General features: G+C 45.2%; 1 protein-coding gene across 3 annotated transcripts in view; it reads left to right on the forward strand.

The window, feature by feature from the left end:
- Nucleotides 1–614: 614 nt before the first annotated feature.
- The window catches only part of LOC139175154 (inositol-trisphosphate 3-kinase A-like), a 36,054-nt gene continuing 22,579 nt past the window's right edge, over nt 615–14,089 (forward strand). Inside the window, exons 1-2 of one of the 3 annotated variants that reach the window (XM_070766054.1) lie at nt 615–721; nt 5,980–6,426. In XM_070766054.1, coding sequence (XP_070622155.1) covers nt 6,058–6,426 — 369 coding nt within the window. In that variant the 5' untranslated portion in view covers nt 615–721; nt 5,980–6,057. Of the gene's footprint in view, nt 722–5,979; nt 6,427–10,814; nt 11,132–14,089 lie in introns of those variants that run through there. The other 2 variants (XM_070766055.1, XM_070766056.1) reach the window with 2 other exon arrangements.

Raw genomic sequence — 14,089 nt, forward strand, 5'->3', positions numbered from 1 at the left:
AAGTAGTTTACGGAAGACAAGGAGGGTGGGAGCAGTTCTAATCTCCGGGGGGAGTTGATTCCAGAGGGCTGGGGCCGCCACAGAGAAGGCTCTACCCCTTACAAAAACTGCAAGAAATCCGTTTTACACTCTTATTTTATTTTATTTTAATTTTTGCTATAAGCCACCAAGTGTCCTCTGGGAGCTGGCTGGCAATTAAATTAAAATAAATTAAATTTTAAATTAATAAATATTTGTACTTATTTCGCACAATGCCACGCATAGAAAATGCAAACAAACAAGGGTTTTGAAATAAAACAACCTGGAAACCCAGACCTGGGGGCTTAACCCGGATTTTCTGAGAGTCTCAGTTTCAAAAGTGCTCCCCACACCCCCAAACCCCCCCCCCCCCCGAAAAAGAAGGCGACTGGACTTTCTCCGGGGTTTTTTCCCCTTTGAAGACGTTTCGCTCCTCCATCCCAGGGGCTTCCTCAGCTTCTAGCTCGGGGGTTTGCGGGGAAGGGCTTGCAGTGCCGCCGCCGGCCAGGAGAGGGCAGCAAGAGACCAGCCTTTTCCCCCTCCCCCTAGTGGGTCCTCCTTCCTCCGCCGCCTATCCCCCTCCCTTCTCTCTTTCTCTCTCTCGCTATTTGCACGGGTTTCCTCGCCGCCTTTCTCACGTGCTCTTGCAAGCTGGAGACGCGGGGACGGGATGACTCCCCCGTAGCGGCGCCTTTTGTTGCAGGTGAGGGATCGAGGAGGGAGGCTTTGGAGCGGGCGGGCGGGGTCTCTTTTTGACTGGGGAGGGGGATCTGGCCCATGCAAAGGGCTTGTTCCCAAGACACGAGTCGAGGGAGACACGTCTGGACGCAGAGGCTGATCGCCCAGAGGGATGGGGTCGTAAAGCAGGAAAGGGGGGGTTCCTCCCACTCACCCGCTTTGCTTTCCTTGCTGGGTCCCCAAAGGAAAGGAATCTCCAGGGAAAGAGTTCCTCTGGGCATGGGCAGAGTGCGTCCCCCTCCTTATTCCCCATTGCTGTTGGGGATCCTTTAAACTGAATCCCCTGAAACCTGAAGAAGCCCCCCACACACACACCAACAACAACAACGCACACAACTGATGAGCCCCCAGTGGGTTGTTGTGTGAATCCGGACACTGAAGCTCTTAAAAATTGAAGGGCGTAATGGGAATAGAGCTAAAAAGGGACCCTTGGAGGTCTTCTAGTCCAGCCCCCTAGGGGCTCAAGCAGGAGACCTTCCAAGCCACCCAGCTTAGGGACAGGTAGTGCTCGATTTAAGACCGCCAAGATTTCCGTTGCTAAGCGGGACAGCGGATTGAAATTTGGCACCTGTTGGGTGACGTTTCTCGAGTTAAGTGAATCGCTGCCAGGTTATTATACGAGTCACAGGTCGCTGAGTGAATCGAGCTTCCCCGTTGACTTTGCTCATCAGAAGGTGCCAAAGGGGTGGTCATACCCCTGGGTCATTATGATCGTCATAAATGTGAGTCAGTGGCCGGGCATCTGTATTTTGATCCTGTTTTAAGCAGAGGGGGACATTGCAGGATGCAAAACGGTCATCCGTCAATTTTTTCAGCGCCGTTTTTTGACTGGGGACTAAACGAAGTGTTGTTGTGTTGTGTTGCAACAGATAACACTCCTTGTTGCACACCCTTGGGGACATGTGTGTGTGTTTGTGTATGCGTGTGTTTGTGTGAATCCCGTGCCAAAACTGCCATTTGCTTCCCACCCACAGACTAAACTGGGTTTTCTTCCTTTTTTGCTTGCGTTTTTGGGAAGCCAGTGTGTAACTTACAACCTTGTGTTGCACCCGTGAGGGATGTGTGTGTGTGTATGTGTTATTTGGGAGTACTGTATTTCTGTTGTTGAGTTGTTCACCGGAAACTGCCCTGCAAAAATATCCGAAGGAGAAAAATGGATTTTATTACTCCGCATCGGTTCCGATTCTGTAAAATTAATAATAATAATAATAATAATAATAATAATAATAATAATTTATTAGATTTGTATGCCACTCCTCTCTGAGGACTTGGAGCGGAAAATTAGAAGTTAGAATCTGGTTTGACATTTATTTCTCTTTCTCTTCCTTCCAGAAGACAGTTGTTTTGCCTTAAATAGTCATTATTTCCCTTTTACGGGTGGGTTGAAGGAGCCGGCATATAAAACATACTCCCGTTTCCACTTGAAGGCTCTAAAGAGGTTTGTCCGAGGGCCCGTCTCGATGTTATGTGGTCCTCGACTTATGACCACAGTGGAGAACCCCAAATTTCTGTGGTGGTAAAAACGGAATTTTCCTGCCACAGTTGTTGTGAATCGCGGCCGTTGATAGGTTAGTCAACTGGACTCCCCCCAAAAAGGTCGTAAAAGTCGGACCTTGGGCAGCAGTCATAAGTGTGAAGCAGGGGCCAAGCCTCACGTGTCGGCAAGGTTGTAACTGGGAAAAACAGTCATAAGTCACATTTTTCAGTGCCATTGCACAAGATTAACATCAAGGACTATAGAGATTTTGAAAGATTTATTGCTAACTGTATATAACAAAGTATTGGAAGAACGGAAGGTACCGAAATTGTGAACAGAAGCATTAATAACCCTGATCCCTTTTTTGCAGAAAAGCAAAAAATCCAAAATTATAGGCCAGACTTGCTACTAAATGCTCGCTGTTAAAGCCAATACTCAACGAAATGATTCACTCGGATCAAAATACCTTTTTTTCCGGGTAGATCCATAAAAAAATAATACAAGAACGATTTTGGATATTCTGGAATATTATGAAACTTCACCCAGAGAAATCCGCTGTGCTTATATTCCTCGGTGCCCAGAAGGCCTCTGATAATTTAAATTGGGAATTTCTTATAAATCTATTAATGCAGATGAAATTTGGAGAAAAGTATATCAAAACGATTAGAACAATTTACTCTGTGAAAATGATAATAAACGGAGAAGACAACAGAAAGTTTTCAAATTGCAAAAGGAGTTCTTTAGGGTTGTCCGCTATCACCTCGATTTTTTTGTTTTTTTTCTGTAGAGATGCTGTTACAACAGATCTGCAAAAATTCAGAAATTACGGGATTAAAAATTAGGGAACACGAATGTAAACTTCAAGTATTCGCTGACGACTTGGTTTTCGATGTAAAACTACTAAATGAGAATAAGCAGATTTGGAGAAGTAGCAGGGTTAAAAACCAACAAAGAGAAAACCAAAATCCTAACTAAAAACATGACGAAAGCACAAAATCGGGATGGCACGGATTTCTCTGGGATGAGAAACATAAAACACACTCTCATATGTTAGGAGACACGAGATAATTTAGTCAAATACTAATGTAATTTCCTATCGCCGCCCCCCATTTTCACGGCTTCTTAAAAACAAGGAAGCAAAGTTGGTGAAAAATGAGTAATTGCAAGAAATAATCATGCTTTCTCCTTTAAACCAGTTTTTATTTTTATTTTATTTTCCTTGCACTTTGGAGCCCTTTCAGGTCATCGGAGACATTCCAGTGGCATCCTGCCTTCTCCAGTTCCCATTGTTTGATTAATCATTCTCCATTAATTACATTCTGGTGGGGCTGAGACAGGAAACAGACCTTTTAAAATAATTCCACTGGAGTCTGGCAGTACTTTTTGCAAACTTAACAACACAGCTCAAGGAAAACACTTTCCTTCAATTCTGTTTTTAAAAACATTCACAAATTGCATTGAGTTTCTCTGCAAATTTGTCCGGGGTGGAAAATTTGCTAGTTAAGACTTCTGGGTGGTTTTGTTGTTTTTAGTTTGGGGTTTTTATTGCTTCATCTTTCTTCCAGCAATCTTAAATGTCAATATTTTTGAAGTTCCTTAAATTCCTGGACCAAAGATGGAGCAGATAAAAGGAAGCTTTGGGGGGAGGGGGATGTTTCTTGTTTTCCTGTGATTAAAAGCAGTTTTAGAGAAAAGGTTTAACGGATAAAGGAGCTGGAAGGGACCTTAGAGGTCATCTAGTCCAACCCCTCATCCAAGCAGGAGACCCTACACCATTTCTGACAGAAGGGAGTCCAGTCTCTTCTTGAAAGCCTCCAGTGATCAAGAAGGGTGAGAGAGGAAGGCGGTGCAGATAGTTCTCGACTTACAGCAATTCGCTTAGTGACCAAAGTGACAATACCTCGAGGTTCAACTACCATATTACTAACCACAGTGATTCCACTTCCACTATCTCAGGGACCACCTTCTGCCGCACGAATCCCAGCGACCAGTTAGGTTCCACAGAGTGGGCCTTTTCCAGGTCCCGTCAACTAAACAATGTCGTTTGGCGGGGCCCAGGGGAAGAGCCTTCTCTGTGGCGGCCCCGGCCCTCTGGAACCAACTCCCCCCGGAGATTAGAATTGCCCCCACCCTCCTCGCCTTTCGTAAGCTCCTTAAAACCCACCTCTGCTGTCAGGCATGGGGGAATTGAGATATTCTTTCCCCCTAGGCCTTTACAATTTATGCATGGTATGTTTGTTTGTATGTATGTTTGGTTTTACAATAAGGGTTTTTTAGTTGTTTTAGTATTGGATTTACATGCTGTTTTTTATTACTGTTGTTCGCTGCCCCGAGTCTACGGAGAGGGGTGGCATACAAATCCAATCAATCAATCAATCAATCAATCAATAATTAAAATAAAATAAAATATAAATAAATAAACAAACTAAGTATTGCAAGAAAGGATGCAAAACAGGATGAAACACACTTGACGAATGTCTCACTTAGCAATATAAATTTTGGGCTTCCTTGTGGTTGTAAGTGGAGGACTACTTGGAACGGGAAGTGAAACAGTTGTTCTCCTTCTTCTTTCCTTCCTTTTTTTTCCTTCTCCCTGTTCCTTTTCTACCGGCATGCTGTGTGTCTTTTAGAATCTGTACATTTTCCTCCCTGACTTACGACCGCAACCGAGACCAACATTTCCATTGTTAGGCAGGGCGGTCGCTAAGTGAGTTTTGGTCCCCTTGGGCACCCTTTCTTGCCAGAGTTGTTAAGTGAATCCCTGCAGGGTTTTGGTCAATAAGTGAATCTGGGTTCCCTCATCGGCTTGGCCTGCCCGAAGGTCGCCGAAGGGGATAAGGTGATCACGGAGATGCTACAATGGCCGTTAAGTGTGAAAAACGGTCATAAGTCAGATCTTGCAACTCCAAACAGTCACTAAAGAAACGGTTGTAAGTGGAGGACTGCCACCTCTCTTGCGCAGATGGCTAATTTATTTATTTTATTTATTTATTAGATTTGTGTGCCGCCCTTCTCCGAGACCCCTTAATTTAGGTGTCTTTGTAGTGAAAAGCATGGATTTGTGTTTATCGTTTGAAAGAGGCCGAAAAATAAATAAGCCAAAAGATCACAAATAGGATTTACTGCTTGAGCAGGGGGTTTGTTTGTTTGTTTGTTTACTAATTTGTTTTATTTAATTACTAATTTATTTATTTATTTATTTATTTATTTGATTGATTGATTGATTGATTGATTGATTGATTGATTGATTGATTGATTAATTTGTATGCCGCCCCTCTCCGTAGACTCGGGGCAGCTCACAACAGTAATAGAAAAAAACAATGTACAATACAAATCTAATAATTAAAACTAAAACCCCATAATTTAAGAAAACATACACACAACATACCATACATAAACAGTGTAGGCCTGGGGAAGTTATCTCAATTCCCCCATGCCTGATAGCAGAGGTGGGTTTTAAGGAGCTTACGAAAGGCCAGGAGGGTGGGGGCAGTTCTAATCTCAAGGGGGAACTGGTTCCAGAGACTCGGGGCCGCCACACAGAAGGCTCTTCCCCTGGGCCCCGCCAAGCGACATTGTTTAGTCGATGGGACCCAGAGAAGGCCGACTCTGTGGGACCTAATCGGTCGCTGGGATTCGTGCGGCAGTAGGGAGAAGGTTGGACTTCAAGACCTGTAAGGTCCCGTCAAGCTCATTCCGTCAATCTGTTAAATCTGCTGATGCTTTTGTGCCGTTTCCCTGTCTAGACGACCTTGGTAGAATCCGAACCGGGAGCACCCAAGAACCCCAGCCTGAGATCCGGTGATCTGTCCTTCGGAGTCCTCATGGAATGGATCCCAGCCTCCTCGGGATCTCTCGTTCAGCCGACCACGGAAACCAAGAGGTGGGAGGCGGCAGAGCTCCCGCCCGACCCCGCCAGGCCCACGGAAGGAGGGGCCGAGCCGTCCCGCGGGGCCTTTTCCAGCAATGGCTTGCAGGCATCCCCGCCCGGTCCGCTGGGCCAGATGACCTCTGGGACGCCCCCTGCGCCGTCTCCTTCCCGTGTGAGCCAAGCCCCCGGGCTGCCTTTCGACCGGTCCATCTCGGGGTCCTCCACCTGCTCCTCTTTGGCCAGCTCGTCCCAGGAGTCGGATGAGGTCTTCAGCGACGCTGATGGAAGGTCGGTCGCCACGAAGAAACGGGTGCTGAGGAAGGTGAGATTTGGGGGGTCGGGGGGGCGCGGGAGGTCATAGATGGCCAGGGTGGGTGGGGTCTGTCTTTCTTTAAAAGTAGGGGGGTCCAACCTTGGCAACTTTTAAGACATGTGGACTTTCAACTCCAAGAATTCTCCAGTCAGTGCGGTTGTTAAACGAATCACATGGTTGTTAAATGAATCACACGGTTGTTAAATGAATCACACGGTTGTTAAATGAATCACACAGTTGTTAAGCGAATCACACGGTTGTCAAGCGAATCACACAGTTGTTAAGCGAATCACACGGTTGTTAAGCAAATCGCATGGTTGTTAAATGAATCACACGGTTGTTAAGCGAATCACACAGTTAAAAATGAATCACTGGAGTTGTTCGATTAGTAACCTGGTTGTTAAGTGAATCTGGGGGTTTTTCCCCATTGAGTTTGCTTGTCTTGTCAGATGGTGGCGATCGTTTTCTTCGCCACCATTGTTAAGTGAATTGCTGCAGTTGCTCGAGGTGTCAAACCGTTGTTAAGTGAATCTGGTTTTCCCCTCAACTGTGCTTGAATGTGACCCGGGGGAACACATCATAAATACAAGTCTCTTGCCAAGCGTCTGGATTTTGAGCACTGGTCTATGGAGTTGCTGTGTTGTAAGTGTGAAAATCGGTCACAAGTCCCTCTTTTCAGTGCCATTGCCACGTCAAACGGTCACTAAACGAATCATCACAAGTTAAGTGAAGGAAAACTGGGCTAAATCTGCAAATAAAGATGCGTTGAAAATCCGGCAAATGCATCATGAAGGTTTAACCCTGGTTTGTTTCTTTGGGCTGTTTGCGTTTTAAGCTTGGAAGCTCTAGCGTGATGTTAGCCAAAGTGGGTTTTTTTAATTAAAAAAAAAAGGTTTACATGAGAGGATAATATTAGAAAACAGGAAGTGGATATGTCCACATAACGCATCTAGAATAGCGTTTCTCAACCCTGTCAGATTGAAAAGGGGGGTGGACTTCAACTCCCAGAATTCCCCAGCCATTGCTGGCTGAGGAATTCTGGGAGTTGAAGTCCATCCATATTCAAGGATTGACAATGATTTGTGCCCGACAGCTCCGGTGGCAATCCTGTGGGCACCATCTTTTTTTGCATTTTTTTCTTCGGGCACATGTGCAGAAGCAAAATTTTGTGAGGGGACACACGCACGCATGAGATTTCTGCAATTGTTTGGTTCCGCGCATGTCCAGAAGCAAAAAAATCGTTGAAATCTCGCACGCGCACACATCCCCTCGTGGGATTTCAGTGCGTTTTTGCTTCATGCGCAGAAGCAAAAACATGCTGGGGACACACACTAAACAACCAAAGCTGCTTGTGCAGCGCAACGATAGCGGCGGTAGAAGCAATCCGCCCCTGATGGATTCCTCTTGGTTTGCACAAGATCGCCCAAACAGTTAGCGACCACCTGACGACGTAGTTTTGCCGTCACAGATCCAGTTCTGTTTGTGGCTGTCTGTGCATGCCGCCATCTTTTTTTTCTGAAGTTTCAGTCGATTTGCCTGTCTTTGGATGGCTTCTCCTTGTTCTGTGCTTTGAAAAAAGCCCTCCCACCTGTCCCTGGGGCAGATTGCTACTACCGCCACTACCAGTGCGCTGTGTGCGCAGCTTCGGTTGTCTTGCTTATGCGCCACCAGCATGATTTTGCTTCTGCGCATGTGCAAAAACGCACTGAAATCTCATGAGGGGATGCGTGCGTGAGAGAGATTTTGGCAATCTTTTGTTCCGCACATGCGCAGGAAGCAAAAACGCACTGAAATCTCATGAGGGAATGCGTGCGTGAGAGAGATTTCAGTAATCTTTTGCTTCCACGCATACACAGGGAGCAAAAATGTGCTGAAATTTCATGAGGGGATCCGTGTGTGAGAGAGATTTTGGCAATCTTTTGTTACGCGCACGCACAGGAAGCAAAAATACACTGAAATTTCATGAGGGGATCCGTGTGTGAGAGAGATTTCGGCAATCTTTTGTTCCGCGCATGCACAGGAAGCAAAAACGCACTGAAATCTCGTGAGGGAATGCGTGCGTGAGAGAGATTTCAGTAATCTTTTGCTTCCACGCATACACAGGGAGCAAAAATGTGCTGAAATTTCATGAGGGGATCCGTGTGGGAGAGAGATTTTGGCAATCTTTTATTCCGCGCATGCACAGGAAGCAAAAACGCACTGAAATCTCATGAGGGGATCCATGCGTGAGAGAGATTTTGGTAATCTTTTATTCCGCGCATACGCAGGAAGCAACAACGTGCTGAAATCTCGTGAGGAGACGTGCGTGTGAGAGAGATTTCGGCACACTGTGTGCACGCTGGTAGCACCGGCGATGGGGAGCCCTTCACTGGGACACACATGCGTGTACCGGTGGTGAACGTAAAGTGGAAACCCCTCCTGGTTGAGAAAGATAGATTTAGTTAATGAAAAATTAGATTAAATTTTTCTTTTAAAAAAATTCAACACTGCTTTCCCTTAGACCCGTGCATTGCTCCCCGATTGCGCATAATGCACCCCAAATTAGATCAAAGTCATTTTTCATTGCATAACGACACCGCTCAGAACAAAGATTTAAATTAAAAAACCGTTCCAGTTGGTTTTTAGTTCTTTTTTAGGGAGCGCAGCTTTCACGGGGCGGGGGTGGATTGAAGAGGTTAAAATAGGAAGGAAAAGAGCAGCGCTGGGATTCAGAGCTATCGGTTTGCGAAATAGCGGCTCTGGGTGTTTTGCAAGATTAGCCCCCCCCCCCCCCGAAAAAATATGTTTCACATTATCAGCCTGTGCAAAAGAGAATAATTAAACTGAGTGGCGCAGAGATGGGATTCTCATCATTTCTCTACCGTTTTGCCCCAGCGCACGGGTGCTCTCTTTGGTTGCGCTCTCACTCCTTCTACACATGCGTGCCGCCTTTTGCACATGCAACCCCTCAAATTAAGGGGTGTGCATAAGTGCACCAGCGTGCCTTCCGTCCCCTGTCCTTAATGTTCTTCATTTTTACTACCGTGTTTCCCCGAAAGTAAGACAGTGTCTTACTTTGTTTTTACCCCCAAAAGCCCCACTACGTCTTACTTTCGGGGTATGTCTTACATTGGAAAAAAATTGAAAGGGTCGTGTTCCCGAAGGCATCTCCCCAGAGTCCAGAAGGGCACGCGTGGAGCCGCAGACGCGTGTCGGGGAAGCGTGTGTCTGGAGGGGAGGAGCCGCTCTGCGCAGTTGGGCGGCCCCACCTGCTTGCCGGAAAGGAGGCGGGTGAAGGAGGGCGCAGCTCCGGCCGCTCGCCTCGGAGCCGGTCGGCCTCGCTGGCCGCTTGCAGCCGAGCCTCAGCAGGGGAAGAGGCGGTGGCGCCGCGGCGAGGCGAAGGTGAGGGGCGCGCAGGGAGCTTGGAAGCGACGTCATCGGGCTCCCCCCCCCCCGGCAATACCCCCGTGTTTCCCCGAAAGTAACACATATGTCTTATTTTCGGGGTACGGCTTATATTAGCCGACCCCCCTGAAACCCCCGATACGTCTTACAATCGGGGGTGTCTTACTATCGGGGAAACAGGGTAGTTGCATGTATTTGACTATTATTATTTCTAATACAGTGTTCCTCTACTTAAGAACTTTTGTAGGTAAGAACTGGGTGTTCAAGATTTTTTCGCCTCTTCTTAAAAACCATTTTCTACTTAAGAACCTGAGCCCGGAAAAATTTCCCAGGAAATTTGAGAGCGGCACGAAGGCCCAGCCAGTTTCCTGCCATTCCCCATTTAATCTCGGTCATCTCGGGCTTTTCTGGGCTGCCAGAGGAGCCTTTTGGTGGCGCTTAAGGAGGCTTTGGCAGTCCAGAGCGAACAAAGCATTTTCCTTTCTCTGGGCATTTGCCAGTGCCCAGAGAAAAGAAACACTACATTCACTCCGGGCAGCGACTGTCTCCTCCTCTTCTTCCTCCTCCTCCTCCCACCCAAATTCCGAACTTTTATTTCTTTCCTAATGGTTTTCCACGCATTATTTGCTTTTACATTGATTCCTATAGGAAAAATCGCTTCTACTAACAACATTTTCTACTTAAGAACCTGGTCACGGAACGAATTAATGAATTAAGTTCTTAAGTAGAGGCACCACTGTAGTCGAATATTATTATTTCTAATACTCAAATTTTTGACTTTTACTAGTACATCATGTCTCTTAACATTAACACATCTTCACTTGACAAAACCAATAAATAAATAAAATCAATAAATATTGGAAGACTCCTGTCATGTCTCCCCTGGTCCTTCTTTTCTCTGGACATTTTTAGGTCATCCTGCAGCCGTTCCTCCTTTGCTCTTCTCTTAGCTGCACTTCTTCTCCTTCGCCCTTTTTCCAAAACAGAGTTTGTTGCCAGGCTGCTGCGTTGCCACAACAGAGCGAGAGGAGAGAGAGAGAGAGAGAGCCCCGTGGCGCCTGGGCCACATGACGAACGCCTGCCTGGCTCCGGATGCAGGGCAGCCCTGGGTTGAGCCTTTGCAACCGACCGCAGAGAGGGTCTTCCTGGGCCCTTGCAGAACCGGTGTTTCTCTCATGCTTGTGGTTGCCGGGTGCGGCTGTTGCCGGCTGGCTGGTTTTCGGGTGACGGAGCTGCTGGACCTCCCAGCTCGGCTGTGCAGGAGGAAGAGAGGAGGAGGTCCCACAGCCGAGCCGGGCTGAGATTTCCTGCCTGGCAGTGAGTGACGCATGTCAGTTCCTGTTTCACCCTCCGTTGGGGAAGCTTTGCAGGCCCGGGGCGTTGTGTTGACAAAAGACCTGTGAGCTGTTTTGCACATGGTTTGCACATCCTTGGGAGGTGCAACTGTGATTGCAGGGCCCAGATTGGATTTTTTTAGGAATTGTCCAATACACAATGAACTGTAGTCCCTCGCTATATCGCGCTTCACCTACCGCGGCTTCACTTCATCGCGGGTTTTCAAGAAATATTTCTTAGGATATATGAGACAGAGAGAGATTACGTATACGTATGAGAGAGAAAGAGAATGTTGTTGCTTTATTGTTTTTTATTATTTTTATTAGTTTTAAGTTATATTATATATGTACTACTATGATATGTATTTTGTAAGAGTGTGGGAAGGGTTTATAAACACTTAAAACAATGAAAACTTACCAAACAATTACAATATAAATACTTAAATAAGTACTATCAGTCGATAAATTCCACATTGCGGATTTCACCTATTGCGGCCAGGTCTGGAACGTAACACTAGCGATAGGTGAGGTCTTACTGTATACTCATAGTTGCCAGGGGCATGCATAAGTGCACCAGTGTGCCTTCCGTCCCCTGTCCAATTGTCTCTCCTTATTTCATTTATCTTTTCCTCCTATCATATATGATCTCCTATACTTTTATATCTTTTCTTCTTTTCTTTACTTATATTATTGCATATCTATTCTCTTCAATGTGTATTATGTATTGGACAAAATAAATAAATAAATAAATAAATAAATAATAGTAAAATATATCAATGAGAAAATAGAAGAGAAGATATAAGGATAAAAAAACAATAAAAGAATAGAAAAAAAGATATAGGAGATATAGGAGAGACAAGTCTCCGGAGAGGGGCAGCATACAAATCCAATGAATGAATGAATGAATGAATGAATGAATGAATGAATGAATGAATGAATGAATGAATGAATGATAGATAGATAGATAGATAGATAGATAGATAGATAAATAGATAAACAAACAAACAAACAAATAAATAAATAGGCAGGGGTCGGAAGGCATGCTAGTGCACTTATGTATGCCTCTTACTGACCTCTTAGGAACCTGGTGAGGTCACCCATGGATAGTCTAAGGGTAAAGTGTTGGGGGTTTGGGGATGACACTATGGAGTCTGGTAATGAGTTCCATGCTTCGACAACTCGGTTACTGAAGTCATATTTTTTACAGTCCAGTTTGGAGCGGTTAATATTAAGTTTGAATCTGTTGCGTGCTCTTGTGTTGTTGTGGTTGAAGCTGAAGTAGTCGTTGTGACAGGCAGGACGTTGTAGCATATGATCTTGTGAGCAATGTACTTAGATCATGTTTTAAAGCGTCGTAGTTCTAAGCTTTCTAGACCCAGGATTGTAAGTCTAATTTCGTAGGGTATTCTGTTGCGAGTGGAGGAGTGAAGGGCTCTTCTGGTGAAGTATCTTTGGACATTTTCAAGGGTGTTAATGTCCGAGGTGCGGTATGGGTTCCAAACAGATGAGCTGTATTCGAGGATGGGTCTGGCGAACGTTTTGTGAGCTCTGATAAGTGTGAGATTGCCGTTCCTTGCTTTTCTTTGTGTTGAAGACAGAGGTCCCCAAACTTGTGGACTTTGACTCCCATAATTTTATTTATTTATTTATTTTTGTCAATTACGTATTGGTAGTATTTGTTTCTTTGTTTGTTTGTTAGATTTCTACGCCGCCCTTCTCGAAGCGACTCAGTGTATCGTACAACATTATAAATACGAACAATATACATGGGAAATCTAATCATTTAAAAACATGTGCAAGTTTAGTAAAAATCTAAAACCCTTTATATGATCATCCACATGTATCCAATTCAATCATTCATATCGACCAGGAACAATCTTGTAACTCACGGTCCCCATGCCCACTGGCAGAGGTGGGTCTTCAGAGCTTTACGAAAGACCAGGAGGGAAGAGGAGTTCGTTCCAAAGGGCCGGGGCCACCACAGAGAAGGCTCTTCCCCCGAGGCCCTGCCAGATGACATTGTCTGGCTAACGGGACCCGGAGAAGGCCGACTCTGTGGGACCTAATTGGCCTTCATGAGGCAGAAGACAGTCCTGTAGGTAATCTAGTCCCATGCCATGTAGGGATTTATAGGTCATAACCAGCACTTTGAATTGTGTCCGGAGACCAAATGACAACCAACGCAGCTCACGGAGTGTTGTTGAAATGTGGGCAGGTCTTGGGAGCCCCACAATAGCTCAAATACAAAGATATAACAATGTTTATATACATGATGGGGGAAAGATCAGAAGCAATGTGAGAAAATATTATTTTACTGAAAGAGTAGTAGATCCTTGGAACAAACTTCTAGCAGATGTGGTTGGTAAATCCACAGTAACTGAATGTAAACATGCCTGGGATAAACATAGATCCACCCTAAGATAAAATGCAGGAAATAGTATAAGGGCAGACTAGATGGAACATGAGGTCTTTTTCTGCTGTCAATCTTCTATGTTTCTATGATACTAGTGTGAGAGAGAAACATTAGGGCAGGGGACGGAAGGCACACTGGTGCACTTATGCACGCCCCTTACTGAACTCTTAGGAATTGGGAGAGGTCAACAGTGGATAATTGTTACATGCTGTTTTTATCATTGTTGTTAGCCGCCCCGAGTCTACGGAGAGAGGCGGCATACAAATTCAATCAATCAATCAATCAATCAATCAAATAAATTAAAATAAATTAAAATAAAATAAATAAAATAAAATAAAATAATCTAAGGGTAAGGTTTTGGGGGTTAGGTGATGATACTACAGAGTCTGGTAGTGAGTTCCATGCATCAACTACTCAGTTACTAAAGTCGTATATTTTCTGCAGTCGAGTTTGGACCGGTTTATTTTAAGTTTGTATCTGTTGTGTGTTGTTGTGGTTGAAGCTGAAGTAGTCATTGACAGGAAGGATGTTGTAGCTGATG

Source organism: Erythrolamprus reginae, chromosome 13, assembly GCF_031021105.1.
Source record: "Erythrolamprus reginae isolate rEryReg1 chromosome 13, rEryReg1.hap1, whole genome shotgun sequence".
NCBI lineage: Eukaryota > Metazoa > Chordata > Lepidosauria > Squamata > Dipsadidae > Erythrolamprus > Erythrolamprus reginae.